This window comes from Artemia franciscana, chromosome 2 (assembly GCF_032884065.1).
Source record: "Artemia franciscana chromosome 2, ASM3288406v1, whole genome shotgun sequence".
NCBI lineage: Eukaryota > Metazoa > Arthropoda > Branchiopoda > Anostraca > Artemiidae > Artemia > Artemia franciscana.
Window position 1 is genome coordinate 19,748,525 of NC_088864.1, and position 12,500 is coordinate 19,761,024.

General features: G+C 33.9%; 1 protein-coding gene across 3 annotated transcripts in view; it reads left to right on the forward strand.

The window, feature by feature from the left end:
- The window catches only part of LOC136038376 (muscle LIM protein Mlp84B-like), a 61,503-nt gene that overhangs the window by 17,976 nt on the left and 31,027 nt on the right, over positions 1–12,500 (forward strand). For all 3 annotated transcript variants that reach the window (XM_065721451.1, XM_065721457.1, XM_065721447.1), the window contains exons 2-3: positions 2,823–2,959; positions 3,706–3,877. In XM_065721451.1, coding sequence (XP_065577523.1) covers positions 2,845–2,959; positions 3,706–3,877 — 287 coding nt within the window. In that variant the 5' untranslated portion in view covers positions 2,823–2,844. The remainder of the gene's footprint in view (positions 1–2,822; positions 2,960–3,705; positions 3,878–12,500) is intronic.

Below are 12,500 nucleotides of genomic sequence, written 5' to 3' on the forward strand. Positions count from 1 at the left end.
TCGTATAAACTTTTGAGGTGTTATTTGGATTTTAATCATAAGTTCTAGTGTCTTTTTTAAGATTGAGAGTGATCGAAGGATTTAACCCGCCAAGACCTCATATTTTCCCGATATGCATCTGAAAGAAATTTTAAGATAGTCATTTGTTGTCGTAGAAATTTTGAAAAAGGCTCATTCGCTAGGAAACTGAAAGAGCTAGTGCCCTTTTTATTAGTCAAAAGTGATTGGAGAGCTATAAGCCCCCCTCCTCCGCCCATCAATTCCCAAAACAATTTGTTCAAGTTCAAGTTCATTTATTTATTAATCGCACATACATGTATATATATATATATATGACATAGGCCCATGGGGAGACAAGCTCGAAAAACTAGGCCTAGACTGTTAAAATAGCCATTTTGTTCAGCGTAGTTGGAAGGTGTGGAAACTATGTCTTTGACAACTCCCATACCTTTTCAAGACCAGAACATGATTTCCGCTTCATTGAAAAAAGTGGCCGTGGATTGTCAGTTTAGTATACATATACTAATACATATATTCCTTCAAGGCTCAATAATTTTCAATTTATCAAACTTAAAAAAGTTAAAACATGTTAAGTGTATTTTGTCGTTTAGTGTTGTAGGATGAAAGGATTCGAATGGCTTTTGAGCTTTCAACGGGAAAATGAGCGTGAAACAGATATTTTATTTTAAATGAAATACACGACAAGATAAGTTTGTTGTAAAATAAGGTTAATAACTGATAATTATATATTATAGCCATTATAGATATTAAGCTGTTATATTAAGACATTTGTATTTTTTGATGTGCTATATTACTGAAATTTTGAGATAGCCATGTCTCCAAAAGTAGTCCAAAGATCACATAGCAAGGCCAATGGGATTGACACAACCCCCCAAAGTCTGGGGGCGATGGCTGTAAGTTATGCCCCGGCGGCATAAAAGATTTTTATGGAAGGTGTGGTTGTTTGAACTTAAGAGGATACGCAATTGATTTGAAATGTATAATTCTAGTTCCCCTTTAAAAGTCAAAATTGATGCTGGATAGCTAGCAACCTCCCACCCTTCCCTGACAACCTGTTTTCCCCAAACACATCTAATCAAAATTGTGAGATAGTCATTTTGCTCACAATAGTCCAAAGCGCATTTGACAATGCCTTCAAGGTTGACACAACCCTCCAGAGCCAGGTGCAAGGGTTGTAAGTTATGCTCCGGGCATACAAGGTTCTTATGGAACGGATGATCATATAGGCTTCGGATCGGATGGGGCTCATTCGATTGGAATTTGGAAGATCTAGTGCCCTTTTTAAGAGTCAAAATGAAAGGAGGAAAACGAGCCTCCCCCCACAATCCTATCATTCCCCAAAACACGTCCAGTCAAAATTTTAGAGAACTATTTTGTTCAGCATTATTGAAGGGTCTAGTAATTATGTCTTTGGGTATGTCAACCTCCCCAGATTGTCAACTTATATTATTAATTTAGACCTTTAAGAGTAAGTTGTGGGGGATTTTGAATTAGCCAAAAGGCACTATATTTATACTTCCAATGCTACCACTACTGTGAATATAACACATGGTGCTAAGGCTATTAAGGTGAAACTCTCAGGGAACGTTTAGGAGTTTCAATTAAAGGAAAAAACTGTACGCATCCAGGTTTTCAAATGGGCACATAGCAATATTAGAGGGAGTACCACTCTATAATAGCTGGAAATATCATTGAAACTTTTAAAGGAGCTAATTCAATTCAAAATTAAAGGTTTTGATGCCCTTTTTTAGAGTAACAAGAGATTTGAGGGTAAGCAGTTCTTCTCTCAAGCTCATTCATTTTCCAAACGTATCCAATCAAAACTTTGAGACAATCATTTTATTCATCATAGTAGAAAGGTCCAGCAACTATGTCTTTAGCGATATTAGGCAAGTCAACCCCCCACAATTATGCAATTGGCCCATTATGCTTTAAAACTAAATGTTACTTTAAAATAAGTCAAAATGCATTTTGTTTATGGTTGCCAATAAGACACCTCAGCAGTATATCGATAACAACTGGGGGAATTAATTTGAAACTTTTGGGGATATTACAAATTAAATAAATAAAAGAGTTTAAGTGTATCCAGGTTGTCAAAGAGTATAGATAAAATCTTTTGGGAATTATATTAAGTTTTATTTTTCAGGTCAACTTCAGAAGCTATAAAATTAAACTAAAAATTATACTGTTTGTGTCAGGTTTAAAAACCTGTTGAAAAAGTTTCTCCAACATACAAATTGCAACCCATACTATGGATTCTTATAAAAAAAAAACTGAAAGATGTAAAAGGTAAATAAAAAGTTATCAAAACTTTGAGGTAAAAATATCAATCCATGGTCATTTGACAATCCACAACTGACAATCCACGGTCATTTGTTTGTCGTGTTTTTTTCAACTTGTTTTGTGGAAAAAATTTTTTAAACTAATTCACTAAAAAATTCAAAATGATGTGTAATGGACAAAACGACTATCCTGTTGAAAAATATTTGGGAAATTAAATCCCTTTAAAAAATACTTCAGGTTAACTGAAAAATTCGAAGGGATGCATTATAGACGAAACGACTATCCTGCTAAAAAAAAATTAGGGAAATAAAATCTTCTGAAAAATACTTTGAGTTAACTGAAAAATTCAAAATGATATGTAATGGACCATCTTCGATTCAGGAATTTGGTGGGCTTTTATATTTTATTGGAACCTTGGTTGACCCAATTTTTTGTCCGTTAACATCAAGTTTTTATCTATATTCGTTACAAGAATTAGTCCCTGGAGTTGAATAGACTAAAGTTAAATTTTGTTATAGTAAGCAAATAAGATTCAGAGAAATGCCGTTCAAGCCAGCTGATATTCCCAAGTGTCCAAAATGTGACAAATCAGTTTACGCTGCTGAAGAGCGAGTGGCAGGTGGCAAAAAGTGGCACAAACATTGCTTTAAATGTGGTAAGTATATTCTAGTACATTTAAAAAAAACTTTTTAGGCAGTTGACGTTTTCATAACAATCAATAGCCTCCTAATAAATAAACTCCTGCGCCATCTTTTCTTTCTCAGATATCGGCCTACGGGTCCTTATCTCTGCCTTTGTTTCTGCTTCTTCTCCTTAGTGATAAACTCCAGGACCGTATCCAGGATTTTTTTTTTAAAGAGGGCTATTTCTTCTGGGGGGGGGGGGGTAAAAAAACTTTAAGTGACGCATCACAATTTTTTTTATGTGCATGTTTCTTTCACTTTTATGAGTTGGATGATGAAGGATGATACAGGATTATCATATTCGAATGAATCATTAACCTTAACATCATTCAGAACGCAAACTGTCAATATTTTTTCCCAACCTTTTACAAAAACCATCTAGATTAAAGACCAGTGTTTCTCAGTGTGGTATCGTGATATTTGATAAACGTCTAACCATCAAACGTCCCAACGTCTAATGGCCTCCCTTGCTTATTTTCGTCCCCACTTTTTCTGCTTATCGGTGATTAAGTAAATATAGATTGCTTTTTGTTAGATATCAACGATCCGGATCCTTGACAAATTATAAAGAGTATATTCAAAAACGGAATTAAAAGAGGTTTTGCCTCTTGTCTCGGCGTTCCTTAACGAAAAATATAGATTTTAGCCCCCTCCACCCGCAATAAATCCTGGCTTTATTCCTTCTATAAGGTTTTCTTTTAAAAACCTAATTTTTTAGGTATGTGTGGTAAGTTTCTGGATTCCACAAACTGTTCTGAACATGACAACGAATTATATTGCAAGATGTGCCATGGCCGTAAATATGGTCCAAAAGGGTATGGTTTTGGTGGTGGTGCCGGTTCTCTAACTATGGACACCGGCAAACAATTTGGCAACACTGAAAGTGCTTCGTAAGTTCTTTTGTTTTTTAATTATGTTTAGCTTGCCTTTACCATTATGAAACTTAAAAATAAGGAGCTAAGTTAATACAGATCATCTACAGTATTCTACTGACGGACTATTTCTAAACTTATGTCCAAGAATGTCTATATCGTATTAAAATTAATATTCAGTTTAAATTGGAATAAAACTTACTAAGGATATATAAAGCTCATATGAGCCATACTAGGCAGAACAAGGTTTTATCTAAGCATATAGAAGTAATTTCTAACTCCTTTGTTTTCAAACTGTTATGTTTATTTATTGAATCTGTAAAACAATGGGGAACTATAACTTTTTCTTAAAGTCTTGCCATTTTCAACTTGATTCACTACTTACATATCAAATATTTCAGGGCTTGAAACTCATTCAAGACAGAATTTAAATAAAAAAAAGAAAAAAAAAACATATATGAAAAAAAAAAGAAATACATATACCTTAATAGTATTTTCTTTTCCTCTCAATTTAAGAAAATATTGGCCTTAAAAAAAATCATAAACTAAATTTATAATAAAAAAAAAAATCAACCTGAATTGGTAAATAGGCTAATTGGTCTGTTCTTTTATAATGCTTTGTTTTTACGTTTGTTTGTGAACAACATCCAAGTGCCCCTAAATTGTCCTTTTCTTTTTATGGTTAAAATATAACAAATTCGACAAGGTCAAATTCTAATTTATGTCAGCTTGATTACTTACTTTTACATATATTTTGTAGCTCTGTTTCTCTGAAATAACTACTTTTGTCCTTAAAACAAAATTACTCACGTACGGATGCAGAGAATAACCAAAAGTAACTTTTAACGTTTTTATAAGATAGAAGAAAACATTTATTTACCATAAGGTTTGACAACATAATAGTTATATTTTGCAAGTGTCAAAAGCAAAATTAAACGCAACACGAAACTAAAATTCATAATTACAAAAAAATAAAGACAAAAGAAGTTTCTCTTGATTTTTTTTAACGCGTTAAGAAGTTCTCCCAAATGGCTGTCATAAGTATTTAGGAAACAAAAGCTTTTTTGGCTTAGTGACTAAGATAATTTAATAAATATTCTAATAAAAATTTTCTGATATTTTTTTAGGTCCTCAGGATTTTTAAACACATAAATTTGCGCAATTTAGTTCAATTTTGTAATTTAGTATTTTATACTGAACTTACATTGAATTCTTTTCACCGTTAAGGAGTTGCATATTGCTAATGTAGTTTCAAAATGAATGTTCCAGCAAGCTTGATTATTTTTTATTTTTAATAACACTTTCCAATTGCCAATTTTCTATTTTGCTCTAAAAACTTCAGTTTCCGAGCCAACATTGGGCTCAGTTTGGCCTTTAGCCAGGGGTTCTTAGACTTTCCATTGTTTTTCTGCAAATAATTTTTGAATTTTTTGTCTGAAATTCAAAAATTTTAAGTCTACGATGTAAAAACAATCAGTACTGGGAAAACCTAACTGTGTTTTTGTGCTTAAAATAACTACAGACAGAAAAAAAAGTTCTCGAAACTATCCAGGGTTTCTTTTCTTTTTTAATCCAAATTCGAATAAGTTGAAATTCTTATATCTCGGGCTGTGTATAAAGTCCGCTAATTGTTTTAAAACTTCGCATACAAATCCGTAATTTGTAACTTCAGTCACCAATTGAAAGATTTTTTTTTAATATGTGAGACTCCAAGGTATACCAGAAAAAAACTATTAAATAAAATACTTGGGTGAAATAAAATTTGCATGTTCGAATTCCGCATAAAAATCCAAATCAGAAGCACATAGATTTTTTTTCACCCAAACAATACGTTTCCTATTACTTTATACTTCATTGACAAAGCATACTTGTAGACTTCTTATAGGTCTTTTCTAACGATGTTGCTGGTCAATAATTGTGATCTAACAACCAATATAAGTTGGTTGTTACATTTGTGTTTCATACACAAGTCTATTGTGTCACAATGTTGACCAACATTGTGTATGAAACAGACCCGCAATTTGAACCGTTGATTTTCAGACTTGTTCAAATTTATGCGAGAAATTTCAAGATAGAACGATCATAGGGAAAATTCGTTAGAAGAGAAACATAAAATTTTTCTTAGCTTTAGTCAATTTTAGAAGAGAAAAAACATTTAATTTGCCACAAAGGCTGTTACATTCATTATTGGCTTAATCTCCAGCCTAAAATAAGACAAGAGAAGGTATTTTCTTTGAATTCACAGAAACTTTCAGAATTTGATCAAGCAGTGGAAAATATATAAAAATAAAGAATAAATGTAAAAAATAGAATGTAAAAAATAAAACTTACTAGAGTAGATATGAACCTAACAGAAAATAGTGAATCAACTATTAGTTGACTTTGAAAATATTGCCGTTTATTTTTAAAATACTAAAAATGTGTTGATAGGTACAATTGTTTATGCGCAAATCTGTTCTCGAAATTGCTGATCAGCATTGTGCGTCAACACTGTGATATTTAGAAAAGACCGCGCACCTTTTCAGAAACCTCAGTCATCTTTGTCTAACTATTTTCTTCCTAATGTTATACTGATAATTATTGCTCTTTTCACTGTATTCACATCGCTTAAGACCACAGCAGTTGTAATGTTTTAAGAAAAATATAACGTATCAGGCTTATTATTGTTTTTCAGCAAATTCAACAATTTTTCACTAACTATTTTCTTTTCTGGTGTAATACTGACAATAATTGTGCTTTTTGACTGCGTTCCCAACGCTTGATATCAGTAAACACCAGGATTGCCACTCCTAGTGATTTATCACTATTTCTAGTGATTTTTTATATTTTCAAAATAAAAATTACGCAATTTGCGCATAAGTCACTGGATTATTGAAGAAAATCACTAAATCAACCAGAAAATTGCTAAAATCTAGTGATTTTTGGTCACTGAGTGGCAACCCTGATAAGCATATCTTTGATTTACAGTGTTTTAGGAGAAATCAATATTGTCCAAGACCCAAATGACATTGCTTTTATCATAGGTGACCAATGAAAAATTCTGACTGCTCTTAAAACACCATGTTAAAAAGCAACGTCTGTCGTACCCACAAACAAGAAGTATTGTATTACATACTTCTTGTCTGTGTTCTTACCCTTTATAATATCCATACATACGCATTTTTCAGGTCTCTTTGCCTGACATTGGTGTACGTAGCCTAAATATCGGAAATGGGATAACAGCACTCCTAAGGTGATAGGGACAGTGTTTTAGGAATAGGCTTTGAGGGCACAATCTTCTCCTGGATTATAAAATTTGGCCTCCAAAAAGTTACTTTTTACGGGACAAAACTCAACCATGCCATGGACACGCCTTTCTCCTTCTCCTAAGATGGTTTACCTGGATTACCTCCTCCTCACCCTTTTGCCACCTTCATCAGCAATAATGATTCCTATAATTATTAAATATTCTATATATTAATAGTTGTCTATTAATGGTTAGTTTGTGTGTTTTTAATTTATTCATTAAATCATATGACCAGAAAATTTTTAAGGATGAAATTTCAAGTAAACTTTCTCAACAAAAACAAGTATTCTTGTCAATATTAACCATAAACGGTAAAGCTCTATTTAATAAATTTAGCCATTGTTGATGATGGTGAGAAAAGGAAGCTGATCAGCTGAACTAATCCATAAAGGACGATAATGGCTTTTGGAGTTAGTTTTAATTTAATAAAATGGTCTATAGAATAGGTAACACGTAAAGCCAGACTAAAAACTGCTAATTGACAATCCTAATTTGTCCTTGGGGGGCAATCTCTAGTTTCTTGATTTTTAAGCTTCCAAATCAGCTTTGAAATGACTTATCTGCCCGAAATGCTATTTTACAAGAAAGCGCAAAGATTAGAATGCGTGAATTTTGACTTGAAATCGTCCGATATGTTCCAATAGCCCTTTTCCAAAGCTTTGTGGCTTCACTCTTGAAAACTAGGAGCTGGCTTGCTGCATGTGCAATATAAATTCGTGAAGACAGAAGACGTTTTCGTGGTTTATCCAATCTCCACTTAATTTCTTATGTTTTTTCATACAATTTACACGTATTTTGTGCGTTTCTGAAATGGTACACGAAATTTTCACCCCTGCAACGAGTACCTGCCTACTTGCATTCACTGCCCCATAAATATTCACATAGCGGTACTTACGAATTCGAGTTTTCTCTATGAACTGAAACACGATTCATTTTTCGGAGACAAAATAAACCCAGTCAAAAAGAAGAAGATAATGCCACAATTTATCAACTTTGGGACGCGAAATTTTGAGTGGAAGAGTTTAGATATACTTTTTCTATAGGTCTACATAAGGGTCCAAGTAATTTGTAATTTAGCTCATTGCATGAATCACAGTACCATCGGGTACTGACGATATATTGCAGGTCTTAACAATAATATAATGAGTTTTATGGAACTCGGATCAATTCCTCCCTAGAAAATTCTCCCCAGAGTGGAGAAAATTCTCGTCCCTTTAAAACAGACGAGCCTCATTCAGGTGTGATATTCCTTAATAAGGGAAAAAGAAGCTATTGACCTATGGGTTCCAGATCAATTGGTTCATGCAACCACCCACCCATGTGGAAAGTCCACCCTCTCGGAAAATTCTCCCACAGAAAATTTCCCCTTGCGTAAAATTCCACCTTCTCTCTACCCCCGAAAAATTCACCTCCGTCAATTCCACCCTAGAAAATTTTCCCAGAACGGAGAAAATTCTCGTCCCTTTACAACAGACAAGCCACCTTCGGGTGTGATGTTGCTTAATAAGGGAAAAAGAAGCTATTGACCTATGGGATCCAAGATAAATTTCTTCGCGCACCCACCCACCCCTGTGGAAAGTCCACCCTCTCGGAAAATTTTCCCACAGAAGATTTCCCCCTTGCGAAAAATTCCACCTCCTCTCTCCCCCAGAAAATTCACCTCCGTCAATTCCAACCTAGAAAGTTTTCCCAGAGTAGAGAAAATTCTTGTCCCTTTATAACAGACAAGTCTCCTTCAGGTGCGATATTGCTTAATAAGGTAAAAAGAAGCTATTGACCTATTGCTTAATCTTGGTGAAGGTCAGGGCAATCCTTAAAATGAAGGCTATCCAAAACTTAGAAGCACCTGCCACGCTTAGCCTCTGTTGGCAAGGTTTGCCATCTGGTGACTTTGAGCTAGCAACTTTATTATGGCGAGCCATAATAGATCACCAGATCACCAGAATAAACTGTGACTGATTGTTGATTAGTGAAAAGTTTTGGATGACCTCTCATCAACCAGTTTATATGCATAAGCTCTCTGATACCAAGTCTTGAAATAGTAATGTGAAATGACCATTGCGAAGGGATTGACTAATATAGTAGTAATTTTCGGTAGAAAATACTGTTTTTTGGCTTGTGGATATGGCTATTAAAAAAAAACAAAAAAAGCTGTAGTGTTCACACTATAATGGTCGGATGTTAGGCACTATTACGGAATGTGTTATAAATGTAGGGACAGTTAGTAATGCAGGTATAAGTTTCCATACCCTTGGAGTGTTTGTAGCAGCCCCTTCCCCGTCCTATTATTGGCTGGTGTTAACATGATGTGTTTTATTCAAGAAACGAACAACAACAAAAGTTTACGTGAATATAGAAACGGAACTAAAAACAGTCAGCTAGACTTCTTATTACTTAGGAAAAAAGATAATTAGTGCTGATTTTTTAGGCTAAGTAACCGTATTTACAGGCTGGGAGACTTTCTGAATTTATCCTAAGGACGTAAATGATCTGGCTAAATCGTCTTCGGTGTTGGGAACGCAATCTCTTTTCTTTATTTACTGTGAGCAAGGGTGAAGGGCAGAATAGTGATTTTGTATATTTTTTTTTCTGACAGAAACAAGCCCACGGATCCTATATATGGTGCGAAGAACTGAATGGAGCACATCCTCAAATTTCAAATTTCTTTAAAGTTTAAAAATATGTAAAGTGTGTCAAGAAAGTTACCCTAAATTTAAGTGGCTTTGTGTTTTTGATTCAAAAAATAAATGTAAATTTAATTGTTACCTCTTGAATATTTTTATGATTTGGAAGAGGTCTTTAAAAGGACGGAAACAACAAGGTGATATTTTTTTCATCTTGCTAATGTTTAACAAAGCTCGTTTTTTTCTCTCGAATTTCATTTTCTTTCAACTAATGTTCTTCAATTTTTTCAAACTCCTATCAGATTGATGGGATTCGGGGTGGCCCTTTACCCTTGGCTTTTGTCGCTTAACATGCCTCCTGCTCCCATGAATCTGGTAGAATTCTAACGAATAACAAAAGATAGGAAAGACTGGCCCTAATTACCTCCTAATTACCTCTTGGCTCATATTTTAACAAATATTCCAAGTTACTTCAAAGGCATGGGCAGGCGACCAATATGAGTATGACCCATTCCACAGTAGAAAGTTCAGTGTCACAGCCGAAAAATGAACCTAAGGAAACAAACTCATACCTTAAGTAGGGGGCGGATCCGGGATTTTTTGTTTTACTCCTATCAACTTGCGAACAAAGAAATACCGGCAATTTAAAAGGAACCTTAACGATTATATACCGTAGGTAGGCTGTGGAAATGGTGGTAAATTTGATCTAAAATCTGCTGAGGGTTGAAGTTCTAATAAATCTATTGAAATTAAAATGATGTAAAAATATTGATACAAAAAACAGTAAGTCATAGAAACCACTCCTCCATAAAAAAAATGAAAAGCTGTTCGCCCTCTACGAAAAATATGATATTTAATATGGCAACATGATATTATCCCCAAATCCACCACTACGTTAGGGGGGCCTGGATCCGCCACTGACCTTAAGTAGAAGACGATAATTGCCCCTAGATGGGAGGCAGCCCTCCCTCCCTTTTACTAAATTACAAGCTACGTCCATGGACATGTTCAGAGCTGAATTACAACCATTAAAAATTACAGCTGACACTAATAACCTCGCCCAGACACAGTCATTGGTTATTGTTTTTCATTTGCTCACACATTTTATTTGTCATAATTACTGTCCTTGTTTGAGGTAATGTAATTATTCTTTTTACATTTATTTCAAAAATATTTTCGAGAAGAATAACCAAAGAAATTAACTGTTTTTACGTCGAGTATGGAGACTATCCAGCAGACGTATCTAATCAAACCCTATAAGATCCCAATATATTAAAAAAAAACTAAAACTTATTTACTTAATATACCCTCCCTAAAGCTTTACTTTCTTTGGATGGGGGCTTAGCCCCCTCTCCCTCAGCATTTTTACGGGGCTTTCCTGGGCCTTCGAGTTTTCCTAACACTCATGAATCTGATTTCACAAAATTGATATTTTTGTGCATGAAATCCAGATTCCAAACAAAACAAAAGAAAAAACAGACAGATTGTCTCTGTTGGTATTAGAAATAAAAAAAAGGTAGACAAATAAAATGTCTACCTTTGGGCGACAAGCTTGCTACTTGTCCCCGTAAAAAAACACCCAGCAACTGAAACGTCGATTCGACGCCCTATGCGCCAGCAATGGCTCTGGAGGATCTTTATCCTTTATCCTAGACAAATAAAATTAGAACTAAGGACCAGTCTTTCTCTATCTCAGCATTCTAATTTACGCCTTATCATTTTCAGCTTTATCTTAACAAGGCGTCAACTCTTGACTAATTCACAGCTTATACTTGGCTAGTATTCATTGTGAGTTATATTAATGGCTTTTATTATAATTAAAGCTTCTTTAACTGTTAAAGCAATATTTATCTGTCTCTTTGCTGAAACTTGTTTGCGCATGCGTCGCAAGTCAAATATGGTATCTCATGAAGTAGTAGCGATTTTGTTCCAAATTGTTCAATTCTATCAGCTACACTTTTATCAGATATCATTCTCGTGGAATATTTTGGAGTATGTGTTTTCTTACTCAGGTCTATTTTTATGTTTTTTTTCTTCTTTTTGTGTATTTTGAAAATTTTTATAGTCACTACCATACGAACCATGCCATACACTACCATACGAACGTGAATTTGTTGTGACTATTACAGTAAAATTCGGTAAACTCGAGTTATCTATAACAAAAAATAGTGAAACAATAGGATAACTAGGGTTCGCTGTTTATGCACGTTGAAATAGACTCTCATATGGTTAAACTTCTTTCGTAAAATATGCCTTGGAAAAGATTTAATGTTTTTTCTCTTTATTTAGTTTTTAAATAGAGATTAATAACTTCTTTTTTATCGTCCTATTGAGCTTGAACCTGGAAAGAGTATAATAACAAATCCTTGTTTTAACTTACTTTTTCAAAGATTTCCGATCTATAAAATTCTAAATCTCCTTTTTGCATAGAAAGTGTTATAATTTCGTGTAGTAATTTTCAAATTTCAGTCTGTTTTTCCTGTAACTATTCATATATTATTAAATATAAATGGAGTAATAAATACACAAGGATTTACTGGACTAGGTTTCGTGCTTTGTGGCCCAAAAAGTTTTGACCAATATAAACATAGTTTTATAATTTGATTTTGTTGATAATTCTTCTGGGTAAATAGTCTCAAGTTCTTCTAATAAAAAAAAATACATTGACCGTCTATATATACATAGTATATATACAGAATACTTGCATTAAAAACGACTGATTTATATACAA